This window comes from Oncorhynchus masou, chromosome 29 (genome assembly GCF_036934945.1).
Source record: "Oncorhynchus masou masou isolate Uvic2021 chromosome 29, UVic_Omas_1.1, whole genome shotgun sequence".
Lineage (NCBI taxonomy): Eukaryota > Metazoa > Chordata > Actinopteri > Salmoniformes > Salmonidae > Oncorhynchus > Oncorhynchus masou.
In genome coordinates, this window is record NC_088240.1 from 79,400,237 (window position 1) to 79,425,275 (window position 25,039).

The window sequence follows — 25,039 nt, forward strand, 5'->3', positions numbered from 1 at the left end:
GACAGATGAGGTCTGCTGTGCCTGTCTGTATCAGAGCGGTGAGGATCCCTCCCTCACTAGGCTGAAAAGACGGTGTATTATTGTAGGTTAACCCATACTGTTAGATCAGTGTAGTCTGTAGTATAGGCCTATCCTCTTCTCTATTTTCGCTCTCTCCCCTTTCTCTCGCACATTAGGCTAGCCTATTTGTGCACATCGTGGATATGATTACGAATTTAGCGTTTGTTCAACACGCAGAAGAGAACTGGTTAGGGCAACCTCAAGGCTGGCGTGTGTGTGTGGTGTGCGCAGCTGGAGTCGTGACGCCGCTCGCGCGCGCTGGTAATATAGCAGGCTTCAGCACCACGGCCAGTGCTCGCGGCCAGAACAATAGGTAGCACGGCGTTCCAGAACTACAGGCACCGTCCACGAGCACTCACACACTGGACACTAACGTAGACGTAGTCAAAGAGCTTGTTTAAAAACGCTTATTGAAATGGTCGACTAATCATGGTTTTGAGAACTGAAATAGCTGTCCATATATATTCCACAGTGTTCCCTATATGCTACGTTCAGGGCTAAAAGGTGTAGGCTACGTCTACGAAAGATACGATGGGTTTTCTTTTTAAGGTTGGAGTAGAGTTTTTGACGGTCCCTGCCTTTTACGTCACAGCCTGTCAACCGCTCGAGGGAGAGGGGGGAGGCAGGGCAGGATAGAGAGAGAGAGAGGGAGACACCGGCAGACGACGTCAAAAGCTACGGTAGTCTATACACTGAGGGGTAGCGCGGGAGGGAAACGTTAGATATTAATAATTATATTTTAATATATGTGTTAACCCTTAAATGTCTATATAAATGGACTGCTGGCTTTATCAATAGCTGTCTGCTGCAGAAATAGTTTTTAAGAATATAGCCTTGTAGCCTAATTATTGCAGAAATTTGACTATTCTAACAGACAGCGCAGTACTCAGAGAGTGACTGACTGGCTTTACCGGATTTGCCAAGAGTCGTGACGAGAGGATATAGCAAATAACGGATCACCAAGGCACCGGGTTGGGGATATGTGATCTGATGATCGCTTGCAAAGACGTGAGACCTTAACGGGAGCAGCAACTCCACTGATCTGTTACGGATTCGAAACCGGGAGAGGGAGCGATTGGCACAAAGAGCGGAGAACGAATCGCATTGAGCCTACTATTCCCGGAGGGAGGGTAACAGGAGACTCGCACTGAAGACAACAACGCCACGGCAAAACGTGGAAAAATAAACAAAATCATCTCAAATTACTCTGGGAATTATTTTACAACGTGGAGTGAAGGATCTCTTGAAATTGGTAGGATTTTTAAAACCAAGGCTCCATATTGTGTTTTTGTGCGCATGTGTTTTGTGTGTGTTTTGTGTGTATGTTGAGCCGGGGCGGACAAAGAGATGAGCCCCCATACGTTGACATCCAATGAGTGTATGTAACCTACAGCTGGCCAAACAAAGAAACCGCTCACAGCCGCTCTAAAGCGTTCATCTACCGTCTAAACCATATATTTTCCTTTCCCCAGGGGCTCCGAACACTCTCACGTCCTAAAGGTAATATATCACTTTTATTGATATTTCATTTTAATTTCTGTTTTTTTGCAATTTAAATGTCTTAATTATTTTTTGATTGGCTGATCATCATTTGCATAATTGTTTTTCTGAGAGGCCAAGTGCCATTGTTTGTGTCAATAGGCTAATATTGTAAAGATATGAGAATTCATCCAAAATATTGATTTGGTTTTATTTAATGAATCAATGATTATCCTATATTGTGAAAAAAGAAAATAACACATTTACATATCTTGTTTTTATGTCCATCTCCTTTTCCTTCTCTCCTCCAACACCCTCCAGCTCTGGTCGCTCCTCTCCAGAGGACCACGACTCTGCTCGCACTCACCGCGCTCTTCTCACCTCGAACCCCGCAGAGCGCCTGTTGTTCTCCCCACTGTGTTCCGATGAAGGAAGCCGACGCGATCAAGCTGTTCGTGGGGCAGATTCCTCGGAATCTAGAGGAGAAGGACCTCAAACCGATCTTTGAACAGTTTGGGAAGATCTACGAGCTGACGGTGATAAAGGACAAATACACCGGCATGCACAAAGGTAGACGAATAATGGGAACCCAGCCACCTGTAGAAATAATTCTGGACACAAATAGGTGTTTGGGCTAGACTACTCACTGGCAGACACACGCACGCACACACACACACACACACACACACACACACACACACACACACACACACACACACACACACACACACACACACACACACACACACACACACACACACACACACACACACACACACACACACACACACACACACACACACACACACACACACACATAGCTACAGGAGGTTGATAGTCATGCTGGTCTAGGTTGATAGTAATGCTGGTCTAGGTTGATAGTACTGCTGGTCTAGGTTGATAGTCATGCTGGTCTAGGTTGATAGTCATGCTGGTGTAGGTTGATAGTAATGCTGGTGTAGGTTGATAGTCATGCTGGTGTAGGTTGATAGTAATGCTGGTGTAGGTTGATAGTAATGCTGGTCTATGTTGTCAGTAATGCTGGTGTAGGTTGATAGTACTGCTGGTCTAGGTTGATAGTAATGCTGGTCTAGGTTGATAGTCATGCTGGTGTAGGTTGATAGTAATGCTGGTGTAGGTTGATAGTCATGCTGGTCTAGGTTGATAGTAATGCTGGTGTAGGTTGATAGTAATGCTGGTCTATGTTGTCAGTAATGCTGGTGTAGGTTGATAGTAATGCTGGTCTATGTTGATAGTAATGCTGGTCTATGTTGATAGTAATTCTGGTCTAGGTTGATAGTAATGCTGGTCTAGGTTGATAGTAATTCTGGTCTAGGTTGATAGTAATGCTGGTGTAGGTTGATAGTAATGCTGGTCTATGTTGATAGTAATGCTGGTCTATGTTGATAGTAATGCTGGTGTAGGTTGATAGTAATGCTGGTCTAGGTTGATAGTAATGCTGGTCTAGGTTGATAGTAATGCTGGTCTAGGTTGATAGTCATGCTGGTCTATGTTGATAGTAATGCTGGTCTATGTTGATAGTAATGCTGGTGTAGGTTGATAGTAATGCTGGTCTAGGTTGATAGTCATGCTGGTCTAGGTTGATAGTCATGCTGGTGTAGGTTGATAGTAATGCTGGTGTAGGTTGATAGTAATGCTGGTGTAGGTTGATAGTAATGCTGATGTAGGTTGATAGTCATGCTGGTCTAGGTTGATAGTCATGCTGGTCTAGGTTGATAGTAATGCTGGTCTAGGTTGATAGTAATGCTGGTTTAGGTTGATAGTAATGCTGGTCTAGGTTGATAGTAATGCTGGTGTAGGTTGATAGTAATGCTGGTGTAGGTTGATAGTAATGCTGATGTAGTAGCACTTTCATTGATGTAAACACTTCCACAGTAGAGTAGGCTGTCTGTTTAGCATGTGTCTGATGATGGGTCACCATGGAAACACTGTCACTTATCACCGTCTCCTGATCACATACAGTACCAGTCAAAAGTTTGGACACATCTACTCATTCAAGGGTTTTTCTTAATTTTACTATTTTCTACATTTTAGAAGACATTAAAACTATGAAATAACACAAATGGAATAATGTATTTACCAAAAAAGTTTTCAACAAATCAAAATATATTCTATATTTGAGTTTCTTCAAAGCAGTCACCCTTTGCCTTGATGACAGCTTTGCACACTTTTGGCATTCTCTCAATCAGCTTCATGAGGTAGTGACCTGGAATGCATTTGAATTAACCGTTGTCCCTTGTTAAAAGTTAATTTGTGGAATTTAATTCCTTCTTAATGTGTTTGAGCCAATCAGTTGTGTTGTGACAAGGTAGGGGTGGTATACAGAAGATAGCCCTATTTAGTTAAAGACCAAGTCCATATTATGGCAAGAACAGCTCAAATAAGCAAAGAGAAACAACATTCTATCATTACTTTAAGACATGAAGGTCAGTCAATCTGGAAAATTTCAAGAACTTTGAAAGTTTTTTCAAGTGCAGTCGCAAAAATCATCAAGCGCTATGATGAAACTGGCTCTCATGAGGACCACCACAGGAAAGGAAGACCCAGAGTGACCTCTGCTGCAGAGGATACGTTCATTAGAGTTACCAGCCTCAGAAATTGCAGCCCAAATATATGCTTCACAGAGTTCAAGCAACAGACACATCTCAACATCAACTGTTCAGAGGAGACTGCGTAAATCAGGCCTTCATGGTCGAATTGCTGCAAAGAACCACTACTAAAGGACACCAATAAGAAGAAGAGACTTGCTTGGGCCAAGAAACATGAGCAATGGACATTATATAGGTGGAAATCTGTCCTTTGGTCTGGAGTCCAAATTTGAGATTTTTGGTTCCAACCGCCTTGTCTTTGTGAGACAAAGTGTAGGTGAATGGATGATCTCTGTATGTGTAGTTCCCACCATGAAGTATGGAGGAGGAGGTGTGATGGTGTGGGGGTGCTTTGCTGGTGACACTGTCTGTGATTTATTTTGAATTCAAAGCACACTTAACCAGCATGACTACCACAGCATTCTGCAGCGATACACCATCCCATCTGGTTTGTGCTTAGTGGGACTATCATTTGTTTTTCAACAGGACAATGACCGAACACACCTCCAGGCTGTGTAAGGGTTATTTGACCAAGAAGGAGAGTGAGAGAGTGCTGCATCAGATGACCTCACAATCATCCGACCTCAACCCAATTGAGATGGTTTGGGATGAGTTGGACCGCAGAGTGAAGGAAAAGCAGCAACAAGTGCTCAGCATATGTGGGAACTCCTTCAAGGCTCTTGGAAAAGCATTCCAGGTGAAGCTGGTTGAGAGAATGCCAAGAGTGTGCAAAGCTGTCATCAAGGCAAAGGGTGGCTACTAAAATATTAAATATATTTTGATTTGTTTAACACTTTTTTTGTTACTACATGATTCCATATGTGTTAATTTATAGTTTTGATATCTTCACTATTATTCTACAATGTAGAAAATAGTACAAATAAAGAAAAGCCCTTGAATGAGTAGGTGTGTCCAGACTTTTGACTGGTGCTGTATATCAAACAGTGTCTTCGGGGAGAGGATGGGGGAAGGTGAGAGTATATTCTTTCTCTCTTTCAGTCTTTCTGTCTGTTTCGCTCTCTCTCGCTCACACTCTCTAATCCTCTCGTGTCTGTGCACGTGCGTACACACGTGCGCGTGTGTGTACTCAGTCGTGAGCTTGGTTGGTTTTTGGATCACTGTCGTCCTGATTTCTCTGTTTATCTCTCCATCTCAGCCCTCCCTCACCTTAAATGGGAAAACATGGAATGCGGTCCGATCTGTAGGTTAAACATGGGGATTTTCTTGGAAAAGCCAACAGCTCATACATTATTAGAGAGATGGGTATAAAGACATCCTCTATGACTGGAGAGCAGCCTATCATATCCTTATAAATACTCCCTAACCCCTCTCACTCTCTCTCTCTCTCTCTCTCTCTCTCTCTCTCTCTCTCTCTCTTTCTCTCTCTCTCTCTCTCTCTCTCTCTCTCTCTCTCTCTCTCTCTCCCCTGTTTAGCAGGTGTCCTGACCCTTAGCCTTTAAGCCATGACCCCAAGTCACTCCAGTTCAGGTGATGGGTGTTATCTTAATGTCTGTCTAGCCCTGGCATACCTCTAGCCTAGTATACAGTCACACACACACACACACACACACACACACACACACACACACACACACACACACACACACACACACACACACACACACACACACACACACACACACACACACACACACACACACACACACACACACACACACACACTAGTTAGACCTGTCTCTCCAGTCAGTATAATGGAGTGGTAAGCCTACCTATTCAAGCCTGCTGAGAGGGAGACCATCTCAAGTTTGGAGAATCCCCTTCAGAGCTGCAACAATAAGCCCATTTTTAAGAGGGCCCTCTGTGTGTGTTTGGGGGGCGGGTCATAGTTTATTTCTATTAAGGGTGTGTGTGTTTGGAGGGGGGGCATTGTTAATTTCTATTAAGTGTGTGTGTTTGGAGGGGGATCATAGTTAATTTCTATTAAGGGTGTGTGTGTTTGGAGGGGGGGTCATAGGTCATTTCTATTAAGGGTGTGTGTGTTTGGAGGGGGGGATCATAGTTAATTTCTATTAAGGGTGTGTGTGTTTGGAGGGGGTCATAGTTAATTTCTATTAAGGGTGTGTGTGTTTGGAGGGGGGGGGTCATAGTTAATTTCTATTAAGGGTGTGTGTGTTTGGAGGGGGGGTCATAGTTAATTTCTATTAAGGGTGTGTGTGTTTGGAGGGGGGGTCATAGTTAATTTCTATTAAGGGTGTGTGTGTTTGGAGGGGGTCATAGTTAATTTATATTAAGGGTGTGTGTGTTTGGAGGGGGGGGTCATAGTTAATTTCTATTAAGGGTGTGTGTGTTTGGAGGGGGGTCATAGTTAATTTCTATTAAGGGTGTGTGTGTTTGGAGGGGGGATCATAGTTAATTTCTATTAAGGGTGTGTGTGTTTGGAGGGGGGTCATAGGTCATTTCTATTAAGGGTGTGTGTGTTTGTAGGGGGGATCATAGTTAATTTCTATTAAGGGTGTGTGTGTTTGGAGGGGGGGGGGTCATAGTTAATTTCTATTAAGGGTGTGTGTGTTTGGAGGGGGGGGGGTCATAGTTAATTTCTATTAAGGTTGTGTGTGTTTGAAGGAGGGCGGGTCATTGTTAATTTCTATTAAGGGTGTGTGTGTTTGGAGGGCGGGGGTCATAGGTAATTTCTATTAAGGGTGTGTGTGTTTGGAGGAGGGCGGGTCATTGTTAATTTCTATTAAGGGTGTGTGTGTTTGGAGGGGGAGGGTCATAGTTAATTTCTATTAAGGTTGTGTGTGTTTGGAGGGGGGTCATAGTTAATTTCTATTAAGTGTGTGTGTGTGTGTTTGGAGGGGGGGGGTCATAGTTAATTTCTATTAAGTGAGTGTGTGTTTGGAGGGGGCGGGTCATTGTTAATTTCTATTAAGGGTGTGTGTGTTTGGAGGGGGGGGTCATAGTTAATTTCTATTAAGGGTGTGTGTGTGTTTAGAGGGGGTCATAGTTCATTTCTATTAAGTGTGTGTGTTTGGAGGGGAGGGGGTGTTTGGGGGGGGGGTCATTGTTCATTTCTATTAAGTGTGTGTGTGTTTGGAGGGGGGTCATTGTTAACTTCTATTAAGGGTCTGTGTGTTTGGAGGGGGGTCATTGTTAATTTCTATTAAGGGTCTGTGTGTTTGGAGGGGGTCATTGTTCATTTCTGTTAAGTATGAATGTGTTTGGGGGCGTCATTGTTAATTTCTATTAAGGGTCTGTGTGTGTTTGGAGGGGGGGGGGTCATTGTTAATTTCTATTAAGTGTGTGTGTGTTTGAGGGGGGGGGGGTCATTGTTAATTTCTATTAAGTGTGTGTGTTTGGAGGGGGGAGGGGGTCATTGTTAATTTCTATTAAGTGTGTGTGTGCGCTTTGTAGAGGTGTTCTAATCTTGCTGTTGTTATAAGTGTGTGCGTGTGTGTGTCTCTTTGTCGGTATCTGTGTTCATCTCTACATATGTATGTCTGTGTGTGTCTCTGTGTGTTATTATGCTTGTGTCTGTGTATGTCATTATGTGTGTGTCATTATGTGTGTGTCTCTGTGTGTATGTTGTTGAGTCATGCTGGACAGGGCTGATGGTTCTGTTAGCATTCTGAGCTAGCATGTTGCTCTGCTGTGTGTATAACAACTCTGAGAACAGCCCTGGTTAACTTGCTGCCTGTTGTCTTAGTGGTGGTGACAGGTTTGTGACAGCTGTAGGAACAACATTGGCCAGCCGCTCTACCTACACACAGGTACATGAGAGAGAGAGAGAAAGAGAGAGAGAGAGAGAGGTATGGGAATGAGTGTGAGTGGTTCTTTAGTAGTGAGTTAGATGAATAGAGTGAATGTGAGTTTTATTTGGTATTAAGGATGTTTTGTAATGACCTGTGCTGTTTTGAGCCGCGCTGTGCTGTGTTGTGTCCTCGTCAGCTGTAGGTTAACTGTGATCATGGGGCTTGTAGACAACCAGTCGCTTTTTACATTATGGAGTTGAAAATGAGGAACAGGGAAAGGAAGAGGGTAGGAGATAGAGATAAATAGAAGCAGATTGACTGTTCAGTGTGTGTGTCTGTCTGCATGAACCTGTGTGTCTGTCCGTCTGCCCAGGAGGCTCCATCCAGAATAGTGATGTTATTCCCACATATCTGAATAATATGTAGAACCTCACCCTGAAGAAGGCACAGTGATGCCAAAACCTTGGTGTTTTATTACCCAATAAATGACTGGGAGGTTATGCATATGGACTCTCTTTGTTTTTATATTCTCACTTATCTAACAAACTAAGAAGACATCATCAAGTATCTCATCATCTTCCTCTCCTCCCTCTTGTTATCTTTCTTCCCTCCCTCCCTCCCTCCCTCCCTCCCTCCCTCCCTCCCTCCCTCCCTCCCCCTCCCTCCCTCCCTCCCTCCCTCCCTCCCTCCCTCCCTCCCTCCCTCCCTCCCTCCCTCCCTCCCTCCCTCCCTCCCTCCCTCTCTCAGGATGTGCATTCCTGACATACTGTGCGAGGGAGTCAGCGCTGAAGGCCCAGAGTGCTTTGCATGAGCAGAAGACGCTACCGGGGGTGAGTACAAGTCATATGACACACACACACACACACATGATGTCATGGAGAAGAGCCTTGGAATTCCAGTGTGTTCATTGTGTTGTATCTACTCTCTCATTGGCCCTTCAGGACTACTTCTAGACTAGACGATCGCACTAATTAATTGTCCCATCCTTCTTTGTCTTGTTGCTCTTGCTCTGCCAGGGTTAGGGCACTGTTCATTAAACATGGGACACTATAGTATGATCTCTCTCTCTCCATCTATCTCTGTTGCTCTGTCTCTATCTGTCCACCTCTCTAAGTCTCTCTCTATCTCTCTCTCTCTCTCGCTCTCAATTCCATTCAATTCAGGGCCTTTATTGGGAAACATGTGTTAACATTGCCAAAGCAATTGAGGTAGATAATATACAAAAGCGAAATAAACAATAAAAATTAACAGTAAACATTACACATACAGAAGTTTCAATTCAATAAATACATTACAAATGTCATATTACGTATACATACAGTGTAGCAACGATGTACAAATGGTTAAAGTACACAAGGGAAAATAAATAAGCATAAATATGGGTTGTATTTACAATGGTGTTTGTTCTTCACTGGTTGCCCTTTTCTTGTGGCAACAGGTCACACATCTTGCTGCTGTGATGGTACACTGTGGAATTTCACCCAGTAGATATGGGAGTTTATCAAAATTGGGTTTGTTGTCGAACTCTTTGTGGATCTGTGTAACCTGAGGGAAATATGTGTCTCTAATATGGTCATACATTGGACAGGAGGTTAGGAAGTGCAGCTCAGCTTCCACCTCATTTTGTGGGCAGTGAGCACATAGCCTGTCTTCTCTTGAGAGCCATGTCTGCCTACTGTGTCCTTTCTCAATGGCAAGGCTATGCTCACTGAGTCTGTACTAAGTCAAAGCTATCCTTAAGTTTGGGTCAGTCACAGTTGTCAGGTATTCTGCCACTGTGTACTCTCTGTTTAGGGCCAAATAGCATTCTAGTTTGCTTTGTTTTTTTGTTAATTCTTTCCAATGTGTCAAGTAATTATCTTATTGTTTTCTCATGATTTGATTGGGTCTAATTGTGCTGCTGTCCTGGGGCTCTGTGGGGTGTGTTTGTGAACAGAGCCCCAGGACCAGCTTGCTTAGGGGACTCTTCTCCAGGTTCATCTCTCTGTAGATGATGGCTTTGTTATGGAAGGTTTGGGAATTGCTTCCTTTTAGGTGGTTGTAGAATTTAATGGCTCTTTTCTGGATTTTGATAATTAGTGGGTATCGGCCTAATTCTGCTCTGCATGCATTATTTGGTGTTCTACGTTGTACACTGAGGATATTTTTGCAGAATTCTGCATGCAGAGTCCCAATTTGGTGTTTGTCCCATTTTGTTAAGTCTTGGTTGGTGAGCGGACCCCAGACTTCACAACCATAAAGGGCAATGGGCTCTATGACTGATTCAAGTATTTTTTAGGCAAATCCTAATTGGTATGTTGAATTTTATGTTCCTTTTGATGGCATAGAATGCCCTTCTTGCCTTGTCTCTCAGATCGTTCACAGCTTTGTGGAAGTTACCTGTGGCGCTGATGTTTAGGCCAAGGTATGTATAGTTTTTTTTGTGTGTTCCAGGGCAACGGTGTCTAGATGGAATTTGTATTTGTGGTCCTGGTGACTGGACCTTTTTTGGAACACCATTATTTTGGTCTTACTGAGATTTACCGTCAGGGCCCAGGTCTGGCAGAATCTGTGCAGAATATCTAGGTGATGCTGTAGGCCCTCCTTGGTTGGAGACAGAAGCACCAGATCATCAGCAAACAGTAGACATTTGACGTCAGATTCTAGTAGGGTGAGGCCGGGTGCTGCAAACTTTTCTAGTGCCTGCGCCAATTCGTTGATGTATATGTTGAAGAGGGTGGGGCTTAAGCTGCATCCCTGTCTCACCCCACGGCCCTGTGGGAATAAATTTGTGTGTTTTTTGCCAATTTTAACTGCACACTTGTTGTTTGTGTACATGGATTTTATAATGTCGTATGTTTTACTCCCAACACCACTTTCCATCAGTTTGTATAGCAGAACCTCATGCCAAATTGAGTCGAAGGCTTTTTTGAAATCAACAAAGCATGAGAAGACTTTGCCTTTGTTTTGGTTTGTTTGGTTGTCAATTAGGGTGTGCAGCGTGAATACATAGTCTGTTGTACGGTAATTTGGTAAAAAGCCAATTTGCCATTTGCTCAGTACATTGTTTTTATTGAGGAAATGTACGAGTCTGTTGTTAATGATAATGCAGAGGATTTTCCCATGGTTACTGTTGACGCATATAGTTATTGCGGTCAAATATGTCTCCACTTTTGTGGAATAGGGTGATCAGTTCCTGGTTATAAGTATTGGGGAAGATGCCAGAGCTAAGGATGATGTTAAAGAGTTTGAGTATAGCCATTTGGAATTTGTTGTCTGTATATTTGATCATTTCATTAAGGATACCATCAACACCACATGCCTTTTTGGGTTGGAGGGTTTTTATTTTGTCCTGTAGCTCATTCAAGGTAATTGGAGAATCCAGTGGGTTCTGGTAGTCTTTAATAGTTGATTCTAATTCTCTCTCTCTGTCTCTCTCTCTCTCTGTCTCTCTCTCTGTATCTCCTTGCCCTCTGTTTTCTCCTCTCTATCGTTCAATCCCTTGTTCTTTCTTGCCACGCTCTATATTTCTCCCTCTACTCTTTCTTCCTTATTTCCACCCCTCCCTCCTCATGCCCTCTGTCTCCCCTCTCTCCCTTCGTCTCTGGCCATCCTCCCTCCTCATGCCCTCTGTCTCTCCTCTCTCCCTTCATCTCTGGCCGTCCTCCCTCCTCATGCCCTCTGTCTCCCCTCTCTCCCTTCATCTCTGGCCATCCTCCCTCTTCATGCCCTCTGTCTCCCCTCTCTCCCTTCATCTCTGGCCGTCCTCCCTCCTCATGCCCTCTGTCTCACCTCTCTCTCTTCATCTCTGGCCGTCCTCCCTCCTCATGCCCTCTGTCTCTCCTCTCTCCCTTCATCTCTGGCCGTCCTCCCTCCTCATGCCCTCTGTCACTCCTCTCTCCCTTCATCTCTGGCCGTCCTCCCTCCTCATGCCCTCTGTCTCTCCTCTCTCCCTTCATCTCTGGCCATCCTCCCTCCTCATGCCCTCTGTCTCTCCTCTCTCCCTTCATCTCTGGCCATCCTCCCTCCTCATGCCCTCTGTCTCTCCTCTCTCCCTTAATCTCTGGCCATCCTCCCTCCTCATGCCCTCTGTCTCTCCTCTCTCCCTTCATCTCTGGCCATCCACCCTCCTCCCACTCCGGAGCAGATTTAGAAATGACATCAGATACTGTTTCTCCTTCTCAATAACTCCCTCTATCACTCCACTTCTTCTTTCGCTCTCTTCAAACTCCCTCCTGAGTGTCTGCGTGTGTCATTATGTTCATCGTTCTTCAGTTCCTCTCCGTGTCTCTATTCTCAGTATTATTCAATGGTATTAGCTATTCTTTCTCCATTACTCCATTATCTACCACACACTCTTTCCACTTATGGAGTCTTTTTCTAAGACCTCTCCTCTTCTCAGACCCCACTTTCAATTGATTATTTCAGCCATTTATGAGATAACCTCCCCCTTTCCTCCCCAAGCCCCCCCCCCATTTAATTTACATTTCACAGTGTTAGGAAAACTCTTCGGACCCCAGGGAGAATAGCTGTCAACATTGGCGTCGGCTGATGGGGATTCCTCCCCTCCACTCCTTCCTCTCCTCCACTCCTCCCTCTCCTCCACTCCTTCCTCTCCTCCACTCCGTCCTCTCCACCACTCCTTCCTCTCCTCCACTCAATCCTCCACCCAATCCTTCCTCTCCACCACTCCTCCCTCTCCTCCACTCCCCCCTCTCCTCCACTCCTTCCTCTCCTCCTCTCCTTCCTCTCCTCCACTCATTCCTCTCCTCCACTCCTTCCGCTCCACCACTCCTCCCTCTCCTCCACTCCTTCCTCTCCACCACTCCTCCCTCTCCTCCACTCCTTCCTCTCCACCACTCCTTCCTCTCCTCCACTCCTTCCTCTTCTCCACTCCTTCCTATCCACCACTCCTCCCTCTCCTCCACTCCTTCCTCTCCTCCACACCTTCCTCTCCTCCACTCCTTCCTCTCCACCACTCCTTCCTCTCCACAACTCCTCCCTCTCCTCCACTCCTTCCTCTCCACCACTCCTTCCTCTGCTCCACTCCTTCCTCTCCACCACTCCTTCCTCTCCACCACTCATTCGTCTCCTCCACTCAATCCTACCCTCTACTCCTTCCTCTCCACCACTCCTCCCTCTCCTCTAATCATTCCTCTCCTCCACTCCTTCCTCTCCACCACTCCTTCCTCTCCACCACTCGTCCCTCTCCTCCACTCCTTCCTCTCCTCCGCTCCCCCCGCTCCTCCACTCCTTCCTCTCCTCCACTCCTTTCTCTCCTCCACTCCTCCCACTCCTCCACTCCTTCCTCTCCTCCACTCCTCCCTCTCCTCCATACCTTCCTCCTCCACTCCTTCCTCTCCTCCACTCAATCCTCTCCTCCACTCCTTCCTCTCCTCCACTCTGTCCTCTCCACCACTCCTTCCTCTCCTCCACTCAATCCTCTCCTCCACTCCTTCCTCTCCACCACTCCCCCCTCTCCTCCACTCCTTCCTCTCCACCACTCCTTCCTCTCCACCACTCGTCCCTCTCCTCCACTCCTTCCTCTCCTCCGCTCCCCCGCTCCTCCACTCCTTCCTCTCCTCCACTCCTTCCTCTCCTCCACTCGTCCCACTCCTCCACTCCTTCCTCTCCTCCACTCCTCCCTCTCCTCCATACCTTCCTCCTCCACTCCTTCCTCTCCTCCACTCAATCCTCTCCTCCACTCTTTCCTCTCCACCACTCCTTCCTCTCCTCCACTCCTTCCTCTCCTCCACTCCTCCCGCTCCTCCACTCCTCCCTCTCCTCCACTCCGCCCGCTCCTCTACTCCTCCCGCTCCTCCACTCCTCCACTCCTCCCGCTCCTCCACAACTTCCTCTCCTCCACTCCTTCCCCTCCTCCACTCCTTCCTCTCCACCACTCCTCCCGCTCCTCCACTCCTTCCTCTCCTCCACTCCTTCCTCTCCGCCACTCCTTCCTCCCCTCCACTCCTTCCCCTCCTCCATTCCTTCCTCTCCACCACTCCTCCCGCTCCACCACTCGTCCCTCTCCTCCACTCCTTCCTCTCCTCCAGTCCTTCCTCTCCACCACTCCTCCCGCTCCAGTACTCCTCCCTCTCCTCCACTCCTTCCTCTCCTCCACTCCTCCCTCTCCTCCACTCCTTCCTCTCCTCCACTCCGTCCTCTCCACCACTCCTTCCTCTCCTCCACTCAATCCTGTCCTCCACTCCTTCCTCTCCACCACTCCTCCCTCTCCTCCACTCCCCCCTCTCCTCCACTCTTTCCTCTCCTCCTCTCCTTCCTCTCCTCCACTCATTCCTCTCCTCCACTCCTTCCTCTCCACCACTCCTCCCTCTCCTCCACTCCTTCCTCTCCTCCACTACTTCCTCTCCACCACTCCTTCCTCTCCACCACTACTCCCTCTCCTCCACTACTCCCTCTCCTCCACTCCTTCCTCTCCTCCTCTCCTTCCTCTCCTCCACTCATTCCTCTCCTCCACTCCTCCCGCTCCTCTACTCCTCCCGCTCCTCCACTCCTCCCACTCCTCCTCTCCTCCACTCCTTCGTCTCCTCCACTCCTTCCTCTCCTCCACTCCTCCCGCTCCTCCACAACTTCCTATCCTCCACTCCTTCCTCTCCACCACTCCTTCCTCTCCACCACTCCTCCCTCTCCTCCACTCCTTCCTCTCCTCCACTCCTTCCTCTCCACCACTCCTTCCTCTCCACCACTCCTCCCGCTCCTCCACTCCTTCCTCTCCTGCACTCCTTCCTCTCCGCCACTCCTTCCTCCCCTCCACTCCTTCCCCTCCTCCATTCCTTCCTCTCCACCACTCCTCCCGCTCCACCACTCGTCCCTCTCCTCCACTCCTTCCTCTCCTCCACTCCTTCCTCTCCACCACTCCTCCCGCTCCAGTACTCCTCCCTCTCCTCCACTCCTTCCTCTCCTCCACACCTTCCTCTCCTCCACTCCTTCCTCTCCACCACTCCTTCCTCTCCACAACTCCTCCCTCTCCTCCACTCCTTCCTCTCCTCCACTCCTTCCTCTCCTCCACTCCTTCCTCTCCACCACTCCTTCCTCTGCTCCACTCCTTCCTCTCCACCACTCCTTCCTCTCCACCACTCATTCGTCTCCTCCACTCAATCCTACCCTCTCCTCCTTCCTCTCCACCACTCCTCCCTCTCCTCTAATCATTCCTCTCCTCCACTCCTTCCTCTCCACCACTCCTTCCTCTCCACCACTCGTCCCTCTCCTCCACTCCTTCCTCTCCTCCGCTCCCCCCGCTCCTCCACTCCTTCCTCTCCTCCACTCCTTTCTCTCCTCCACTCCTCCCACTCCTCCACTCCTTCCTCTCCTCCACTCCTCCCTCTCCTCCATACTTTCCTCCTCCACTCCTTCCTCTCCTCCACTCAATCCTCTCCTCCACTCCTTCCTCTCCTCCACTCTGTCCTCTCCACCACTCCTTCCTCTCCTCCACTCAATCCTCTCCTCCACTCCTTCCTCTCCACCACTCCCCCCTCTCCTCCACTCCTTCCTCTCCACCACTCCTTCCTCTCCACCACTCGTCCCTCTCCTCCACTCCTTCCTCTCCTCCGCTCCCCCCGCTCCTCCACTCCTTCCTCTCCTCCACTCCTTTCTCTCCTCCACTCCTTCCTCTCCTCCACTCCTTCCTCTCCACCACTCCTTCCTCTGCTCCACTCCTTCCTCTCCACCACTCCTTCCTCTCCACCACTCATTCGTCTCCTCCACTCAATCCTACCCTCTCCTCCTTCCTCTCCACCACTCCTCCCTCTCCTCTAATCATTCCTCTCCTCCACTCCTTCCTCTCCACCACTCCTTCCTCTCCACCACTCGTCCCTCTCCTCCACTCCTTCCTCTCCTCCGCTCCCCCCGCTCCTCCACTCCTTCCTCTCCTCCACTCCTTTCTCTCCTCCACTCCTCCCACTCCTCCACTCCTTCCTCTCCTCCACTCCTCCCTCTCCTCCATACCTTCCTCCTCCACTCCTTCCTCTCCTCCACTCAATCCTCTCCTCCACTCCTTCCTCTCCTCCACTCTGTCCTCTCCACCACTCCTTCCTCTCCTCCACTCAATCCTCTACTCCACTCCTTCCTCTCCACCACTCCCCCCTCTCCTCCACTCCTTCCTCTCCACCACTCCTTCCTCTCCACCACTCGTCCCTCTCCTCCACTCCTTCCTCTCCTCCGCTCCCCCCGCTCCTCCACTCCTTCCTCTCCTCCACTCCTTCCTCTCCTCCACTCGTCCCACTCCTCCACTCCTTCCTCTCCTCCACTCCTCCCTCTCCTCCATACCTTCCTCCTCCACTCCTTCCTCTCCTCCACTCAATCCTCTCCTCCACTCTTTCCTCTCCACCACTCCTTCCTCTCCTCCACTCCTTCCTCTCCTCCACTCCTCCCGCTCCTCCACTCCTCCCTCTCCTCCACTCCTCCCGCTCCTCTACTCCTCCCGCTCCTCCACTCCTCCACTCCTCCCGCTCCTCCACAACTTCCTCTCCTCCACTCCTCCCCCTCCTCCACTCCTTCCTCTCCACCACTCCTCCCGCTCCTCCACTCCTTCCTCTCCTCCACTCATTCCTCTCCGCCACTCCTTCCTCCCCTCCACTCCTTCCCCTCCTCCATTCCTTCCTCTCCACCACTCCTCCCGCTCCACCACTCGTCCCTCTCCTCCACTCCTTCCTCTCCTCCAGTCCTTCCTCTCCACCACTCCTCCCGCTCCAGTACTCCTCCCTCTCCTCCACTCCTCCCTCTCCTCCACTCATTCCTCTCCTCCACTCCTTCCTCTCCACCACTCCTCCCTCTCCTCCACTCCTTCCTCTCCTCCACTCCTTCCTCTCCACCACTCCTTCCTCTCCACCACTCCTCCCTCTCCTCCACTACTCCCTCTCCTCCACTCCTTCCTCTCCTCCTCTCCTTCCTCTCCTCCACTCATTCCTCTCCTCCACTCCTCCCGCTCCTCTACTCCTCCCGCTCCTCCACTCCTCCCTCTCCACCACTCCTTCTTCTCCTCCACTCCCCCCTCATTCCACTTGTTAAGCTCGATGATTAGTTTCTTACTAACTCATTTTCATACTCAGGTTTTGTGTGCGTGTGATTGGTTAAAATCTAGCTGAGGGGTTGAGGTGTGTGTGTGTGTGTGTGTGTGTGTGTGGTGTGTGTGTGTGTGGGGGGGGGGTTCTGTCTTGGGGTCATAATTATGGGCGGTATTGAAATTTCAGTTATGCTGGGTTGCTATTATGACCACACACACACACACACACACACACACACACACACACACACACACACACACACACACACACACACACACACACACACACACACACACACACACACACACATGCCCAAGCAATTATAGTGTAACGTGTCTGGAGCTGAGACGTGTTCCCGCTGCCCCCTCCGCCCCCGCCGCCCCCGCTGCCCAAACCTTTCTGTACCCCTCCTCTCTCTGTAACTCTCCACCTCTCTCTGTACCCCTCTTTCTCTCTCTGTACCCCTCTTTCTCTCTTTGTATCCCTCCTTCTCTCTCTGTATCCCTCTCTCTCTCTCTCTCTCTGTACCACTCCTCTCTCTGTAACTCTACATCTCTCACTGTATCCCTCTTTCTCTCTCTGTACCCATCTTTCTCTCTCTGTACCCCTCTCTCTCTCTATACCTCTCTTTCTATCTCTGTATCCCTCTCTCTCTCTCTCTGTACCCCTCTTTCTCTCTGTGTACCCCTCTCTCTCTCTCTGTACCCCCCCTCTCTCTCTCTCTCTCTGTACCCCTCCTTCTATCTCTGTACCCTTCTCTCTCTGTACCCCAAATTCTCTCTCTGTACCCCTCCTCTCTCTCTGTACCCCTCCTCTCGCTGTACCCTTCATTCTCACTCTGTACCCCTCCTCTCTCTCTGTACCCCTCCTCTCTCTCTCTACCCCTCCTCTCTCTGTACCCCTCCTCTCTCTGTGTACCCCTCCTCTCTCTATATACCCTTTCTCTCTCTCTGTACCCCTCCTCTCTCTGTACTCCCCTTTCTCTCTCTGTACCCCTCCTCTCTCTGTACCCCTCCTCTCTCTCTGTACCCCTCCTCTCTCTGTACCCCTCCTCTCTCTGTACCCCTCCTCTCTCTCTGTACCCCTCCTCTCTCTGTACCCCTCCTCTCTCTCTATACCCCTCCTCTCTCTCTGTACCCTTCTTTCTCTCTCTGTACCCCTCCTCTCTCGCTGTACCCCTCTTTCTCTCTCTGTACCCCTCTTTCTCTCTCTGTACCCCTCCTCTCTCTGTACCCCTCCTCTCTCTATATACCCCTCCTCTCTCTGTGTACTCCTCCTCTCTCTGTACCCCTCCTCTCTCTGTGTACCCCTCTTTCTCTCTCTGTACCCTTCTTTCTCTCTCTGTACCCCTCCTCTCTCTCTGTACCCCTCTTTCTCTCTCTGTACCCCTCTTTCTCTCTCTGTACCCCTCCTCTTTCTGTACCCTCCTCTCTCGCTGTACCCCTCTTTCTCTCTCTGTACCCCTCCTCTCTCTGTACCCCTCCTCTCTCTCTGTACCCCTCCTCTCTCTGTACCCCTCCTCTCTCTCTCTATACCCCTCCTCTCTCTCTGTACCCCTCTTTCTCTCTCTGTATCCCTCTTTCTCTCTGTACCCCTCTTTCTCTCTCTGTATCCCTCTTTCTCTCTCTGTACCCCTCTCTTTCTCTCTCTGTACCCTCCTCTCTCGCTGTACCCCTCTTTCTCTCTCTGTACCCCTCCTCTCTCTGTACCCCTCCTCTCTCTCTGTACCCCTTCTCTCTCTCTGTACCCCTCCTCTCTCTGTGTACCCCTCTTTCTCTCTCTGTACCCTTCTTTCTCTCTCTGTACCCCCCCCCTCTCTCTCTCTCTCTCTCTGTACCCCTCCTTCTATCTCTGTACCCTTCTCTCTCTGTACCCCAAATTCTCTCTCTGTACCCCTCCTCTCTCTCTGTACCCCTCCTCTCGCTGTACCCTTCATTCTCACTCTGTACCCCTCCTCTCTCTCTGTACCCCTCCTCTCTCTCTCTACCCCTCCTCTCTCTGTACCCCTCCTCTCTCTGTGTACCCCTCCTCTCTCTATATACCCTTTCTCTCTCTGTACCCCTCCTCTCTCTGTACTCCCCTTTCTCTCTCTGTACCCCTCCTCTCTCTGTACCCCTCCTCTCTCTCTGTACCCCTCCTCTCTCTGTACCCCTCCTCTCTCTGTACCCCTCCTCTCTCTCTGTACCCCTCCTCTCTCTGTACCCCTCCTCTCTCTCTATACCCCTCCTCTCTCTCTGTACCCTTCTTTCTCTCTCTGTACCCCTCCTCTCTCGCTGTACCCCTCTTTCTCTCTCTGTACCCCTCTTTCTCTCTCTCTTGTACCCTTCCTCTCTCTGTACCCCTCCTCTCTCTGTACCCCTCCTCTCTCTGTGTACTCCTCCTCTCTCTGTACCCCTCCTCTCTCTGTGTACCCCTCTTTCTCTCTCTGTACCCTTCTTTCTCTCTCTGTACCCCTCCTCTCTCTCTCTGTACCCCTCTTTCTCTCTCTGTACCCCTCTTTCTCTCTCTGTACCCCTCCTCTTTCTGTACCCTCCTCTCTCGCTGTACCCCTCTTTCTCTCTCTGTACCCCTCCTCTCTCTGTACCCCTCCTCTCTCTCTGTACCCCTCCTCTCTCTGTACCCCTCCTCTCTCTCTCTATACCCCTCCTCTCTCTCTGTACCCCTCTTTCTCTCTCTGTATCCCTCTTTCTCTCTGTACCCCTCTTTCTCTCTCTGTACCCTCCTCTCTCTCTGTACCCCTCCTCTCTCTCTGTACCCCTCCTCTCTCTCTGTACCCCTCTTTCTCTCTCTGTATCCCTCTTTCTCTCTCTGTACCCCTCTCTTTCTCTCTCTGTACCCTCCTCTCTCGCTGTACCCCTCTTTCTCTCTCTGTACCCCTCCTCTCTCTGTACCCCTCCTCTCTCTCTGTACCCCTTCTCTCTCTCTGTACCCCTCCTCTCTCTGTGTACCCCTCTTTCTCTCTCTGTACCCTTCTTTCTCTCTCTGTACCCCTCCTCTCTCTCTGTACCCCTCTTTCTCTCTCTGTACCCCTCTTTCTCTCTCTGTACCCCTCCTCTTTCTGTACCCTCCTCTCTCGCTGTACCCCTCTTTCTCTCTCTGTACCCCTCTTTCTCTCTCTCTACCCCTCCTCTCTCTGTACCCCTCCTCTCTCTGTACCCCTCCTCTCTCTATATACCCCTCCTCTCTCTGTGTACTCCTCCTCTCTCTGTACCCCTCCTCTCTCTCTGTACCCCTCTTTCTCTCTCTGTACCCCTCTTTCTCTCTCTGTACCCCTCTCTTTCTCTCTCTGTACCCCTCCTCTCTCTCTGTACCCCTCTTTCTCTCCCTGTACCCTTCTTTCTCTCTCTGTACCCCTCTCTTTCTCTCTCTGTACCCTCCTCTCTCGCTGTACCCCTCTTTCTCTCTCTGTACCCCTCTTTCTCTCTCTGTACCCCTCCTCTCTCTGTACCCCTCCTCTCTCTCTGTACCCCTCCTCTCTCTGTACCCCTCCTCTCTCTCTATACCCCTCCTCTCTCTCTGTACCCCTCTTTCTCTCTCTGTATCCCTCTTTCTCTCTGTACCCCTCTTTCTCTGTACCCTCCTCTCTCTCTGTACCCCTCCTCTCTCTCTGTACCCCTCCTCTCTCTCTGTACCCCTCTTTCTCTCTCTGTATCCCTCTTTCTCTCTCTGTACCCCTCTCTTTCTCTCTCTGTACCCTCCTCTCTCGCTGTACCCCTCTTTCTCTCTCTGTACCCCTCCTCTCTCTGTACCCCTCCTCTCTCTCTGTACCCCTTCTCTCTCTCTGTACCCCTCCTCTCTCTCTGTACCCCTCCTCTCTCTCTATACCCCTCCTCTCTCTCTGTACCCCTCCTCTCTCTCTGTACCCCTCCTCTCTCTCTGTACCCCTCCTCTCTCTCTGTACCCCCCCTCCCTCTCTGTACCCCTCATCTCTCTCACACACCATTAATCATACTGTCGGGTTCAGCACCCCTCTCTAAATGACTCATCTTAATTCCCTGCAGATTAATATTCCAGTTTCCCATCTCCATCTCCCATAGCTCTCTTTATCTCTCTCTCTCTCTATCTGTCCATCCCTGGCGCTCTCTTCCTGTATATCCTGCCTTATCCCTTTGCCTCATCTTTCTCTTCTGTTCTATGCTCTGTCCATATCTCTCTATCTCCTCACTCTCCCTCTTCCACATAGCTCATCCTGCTTCTCCTGCTGTTTCAACACACACACACACACACACACACACACACACACACACACACACACACACACACACACACACACACACACACACACACACACACACACACACACACACACACACACACACACACACACACACATCCCTCTGTGTCTGGCTGTGGTCCATAGTTCCTGGTTTAGATGAAATGAAAGTGTGATAAACAGCTTACCAGGTGTTTGTAGTCATGTGTTGATGCTCTCTGGGAAGAGCAGCAGACTCTCTATAGACAGGCAGTGGCACTGTCTGTCTGTGTGTGTCGTTTTCATATGTTTTTACTGAATCTATTGAATGCCTTTGCTATGAATGGCTATTTGTGTGTGTGTGTGTGTGTGTGTGTGTGTGTGTGTGTGTGTGTGTGTGTGTGTACAGTGTGTCTACATCTCAGCTGCCTAACGGGCTGCCTCCCTATGGGGAGAGGCTATGATGAGCAATTATCCAGGCGGACGGCTTTGCAGGCTAATTTAACAGACCTATGTAGTCAGCAACACTGTTTACTAACTATAGTACACAGCTTACTGCTGCACATTCACCAGACAGCATTCCTCTCTCCCTCACCATTTATCTATCTATCTACAATACACAGCCAAAAGTATGTGGACACCTGCTCGTCGAACATCTCATTCCAAAATCATGGCCATTAATATGGAGCTGGTCCCCCCTTGCTGACATAACAGCCTCCACTCTTCTGGGAAGGCTTTCCACTAGATGTTGGAACATTGCTGCTATAACAGCCTCCTCTCTTCTGGGAAGGCTTTCCACTAGATGTTGGAACATTGCTGCCATAACAGCCTCCACTCTTCTGGGAAGGCTTTCCCCTAGATGTTGGAACATTGCTGCTATAACAGCCTCCTCTCTTCTGGGAAGGCTTTCCCCTAGATGTTGGAACATTGCTGCCATAACAGCCTCCACTCTTCTGGGAAGGCTTTCCACTAGATGTTGGAACATTGCTCCTCTCTTCTGGGAAGAGATGTTGGAACAGTGCTGCTATAACAGCCTCCACTCTTCTGGGAAGGCTTTCCACTAGATGTTGGAACAGTGCTGCTATAACAGCCTCCACTCTTCTGGGAAGGCTTTCCACTAGATGTTGGAACATTGCTGCTATAACAGCCTCCACTCTTCTGGGAAGGCTTTCCACTAGATGTTGGAACATTGCTGCTATAACAGCCTCCACTCTTCTGGGATGGTTTCCATTAGATGTTGGAACATTGCTGCTATAACAGCCTCCTCTCTTCTGGGAAGGCTTTCCACTAGATGTTGTAACATTGCTGCTATAACAGCCTCCACTCTTCAGGGAAGGCTTTCCACTAGATGTTGGAACAGTGCTGCTATAACAGCCTCCTCTCTTCTGGGAAGGCTTTCCACTAGATGTTGGAACATTGCTGCTATAACAGCCTCCACTCTTCTGGGAAGGCTTTCCACTAGATGTTGGAACATTGCTGCTATAACAGCCTCCTCTCTTCTGGGAAGGCTTTCCACTAGATGTTGGAACATTGCTGCCATAACAGCCTCCACACTTCCGGGAAGGCTTTCCCCTAGATGTTGGAACAGTGCTGCTATAACAGCCTCCTCTCTTCTGGGAAGGCTTTCCCCTAGATGTTGGAACATTGCTGCCATAACAGCCTCCACACTTCTGGGAAGGCTTTCCCCTAGATGTTGGAACAGAGCTGCTATAACAGACTCCTCTCTTCAGGGAAGGCTTTCCACTAGATGTTGGAACAGTGCTGCTATAGCAGCCTCCTCTCTTCAGGGAAGGCTTTCCACTAGATGTTGGAACAGTGCTGCTATAACAGCCTCCACTCTTCTGCGAAGGCTTTCCACTAGATGTTGGAACATTGCTCCTCTCTTCTGGGAAGAGATGTTGGAACATTGGTGCTATAACAGCCTCCACTCTTCTGGGAAGGCTTTCCACTAGATGTTGGAACATTGCTGCTATAACAGCCTCCACTCTTCTGGGAAGGCTTTCTACTAGATGTTGGAACATTGCTGCTATAACAGCCTCCAATCTTCTGGGAAGGGTTTCTACTTGATTTTGGAACATTGCTGCTATAACAGCCTCCACCCTTCTGGGATGGCTTTCCACTAGATGTTGGAACATTGCTGCTATAACAGCCTCCTCTCTTCTGGGAAGGCTTTCCACTAGATGTTGGAACATTGCTGCCATAACAGCCTCCACACCTCTGGGAAGGCTTTCCCCTAGATGTTGGAACAGTGCTGCTATAACAGCCTCCTCTCTTCTGGGAAGGCTTTCCACTAGAAGTTGGAACAGTGCTGCTATAACAGCCTCCACTCTTCAGGGAAGGATTTCCACTAGATGTTGGAACAGTTCTGCTATAACAGCCTCCTCTCTTCTGGGAAGACTTTCCATTAGATTTTGGAACAGTGCTGTTATAACAGCCTCCACTCTTCTGGGAAGGCTTTCCACTAGATGTTGGAACATTGCTCCTCTCTTCTGGGAAGAGATGTTGGAACAGTGCTGCTATAACAGCCTCCACTCTTCAGGGAAGGCTTTCCACTAGATGTTGGAACAGTGCTGCTATAACAGCCTCCTCTCTTCAGGGAAGGCTTTCCACTAGATGTTGGAACAGTTCTGCTATAACAGCCTCCTCTCTTCTGGGAAGGCTTTCCACTAGATGTTGGAACATTGCTGCTATAACAGCCTAAACTCTTCAGGGAAGGCTTTCCACTAGATGTTGGAACAGTGCTGCTATAACAGCCTCCTCTCTTCTGGGAAGGCTTTCCCCTAGATGTTGGAACACTGCTGCTATAACAGCCTCCTCTCTTCTGGGAAGGCTTTCCACTAGATGTTGGAACATTGCTGCTATAACATCCTCCTCTCTTCTGTGAAGGCTTTCCACTAGATGTTGGAACATTGCTGCTATAACAGCCTAAACTCTTCAGGGAAGGCTTTCCACTAGATGTTGGAACAGTGCTGCTATAACAGCCTCCACTCTTCTGGGAAGGCTTTCCACTAGATGTTGGAACATTGCTGCTGTAACAGCATCCACTCTTCAGTGAAGGCTTTCCACTAGATGTTGGAACAGTGCTGCTATAACAGCCTCCTCTCTTCAGGGAAGGCTTTCCACTAGATGTTGGAACAGTGCTGCTATAACAGCCTCCTCTCTTCTGGGAAGGCTTTCCACTAGATGTTGGAACATTGCTGCTATAACAGCCTCCTCTCTTCTGGGAAGGCTATCCACTAGATGTTGGAACATTGCTACTCTCTTATGGGAAGAGATGTTGGAACAGTGCTGCTATAACAGCCTCCACTCTTCTTTGATGGCGTTCCACTAGATGTTGGAACATTGGTGCTATAACATCCTCCTCTCTTCTGGGAAGGCTTTCCACTAGATGTTGGAACATTGCTGCTATAACATCCTCCTCTCTTCTGGGAAGGCTTTCCACTAGATGTTGGAACAATGCTGCTATAACAGCCTAAACTCTTCAGGGAAGTCTTTCCACTAGATGTTGGAACAGTTCTGCTATAACAGCCTCCTCTCTTCAGGGAAGGCTTTCCACTAGATGTTGGAACAGTGCTGCTATAACAGCCTCCTCTCTTCTGGGAAGGCTTTCCCCTAGATGTTGGAACACTGCTGCTATAACAGCCTCCTCTCTTCACGGAAGGCTTTCCACTAGATGTTGGAACAGTGCTGCTATAACAGCCTCCTCTCTTCTGGGAAGGCTTTCCACTAGATGTTGGAACATTGCTCCTCTCTTATGGGAAGAGATGTTGGAACAGTGCTGCTATAACAGCCTCCACTCTTCTGGGAAGGCTTTCCACTAGATGTTGGAACATTGCTGCTGTAACAGCCTCCACTCTTCAGTGAAGGCTTTCCACTAGATGTTGGAACAGTGCTGCTATAACAGCCTCCTCTCTTCAGGGAAGGCTTTCCACTAGATGTTGGAACAGTGCTGCTATAACAGCCTCCTCTCTTCTGGGAAGGCTTTCC

The 25,039-nt window shown here is 49.0% G+C and overlaps 1 protein-coding gene across 2 annotated transcripts in view; it reads left to right on the forward strand.

Moving 5' to 3' along the window:
- The window catches only part of LOC135520687 (CUGBP Elav-like family member 3), a 104,332-nt gene continuing 79,293 nt past the window's right edge, over positions 1 to 25,039 (forward strand). Inside the window, exons 1-4 of one of the 2 annotated variants that reach the window (XM_064946422.1) lie at positions 1 to 38; positions 1,533 to 1,560; positions 1,861 to 2,109; positions 8,606 to 8,688. In XM_064946422.1, the coding sequence (XP_064802494.1) occupies positions 6 to 38; positions 1,533 to 1,560; positions 1,861 to 2,109; positions 8,606 to 8,688 (393 nt within the window). In that variant the 5' untranslated portion in view covers positions 1 to 5. Of the gene's footprint in view, positions 39 to 1,249; positions 1,313 to 1,532; positions 1,561 to 1,860; positions 2,110 to 8,605; positions 8,689 to 25,039 lie in introns of those variants that run through there. The other variant, XM_064946423.1, reaches the window with a different exon arrangement.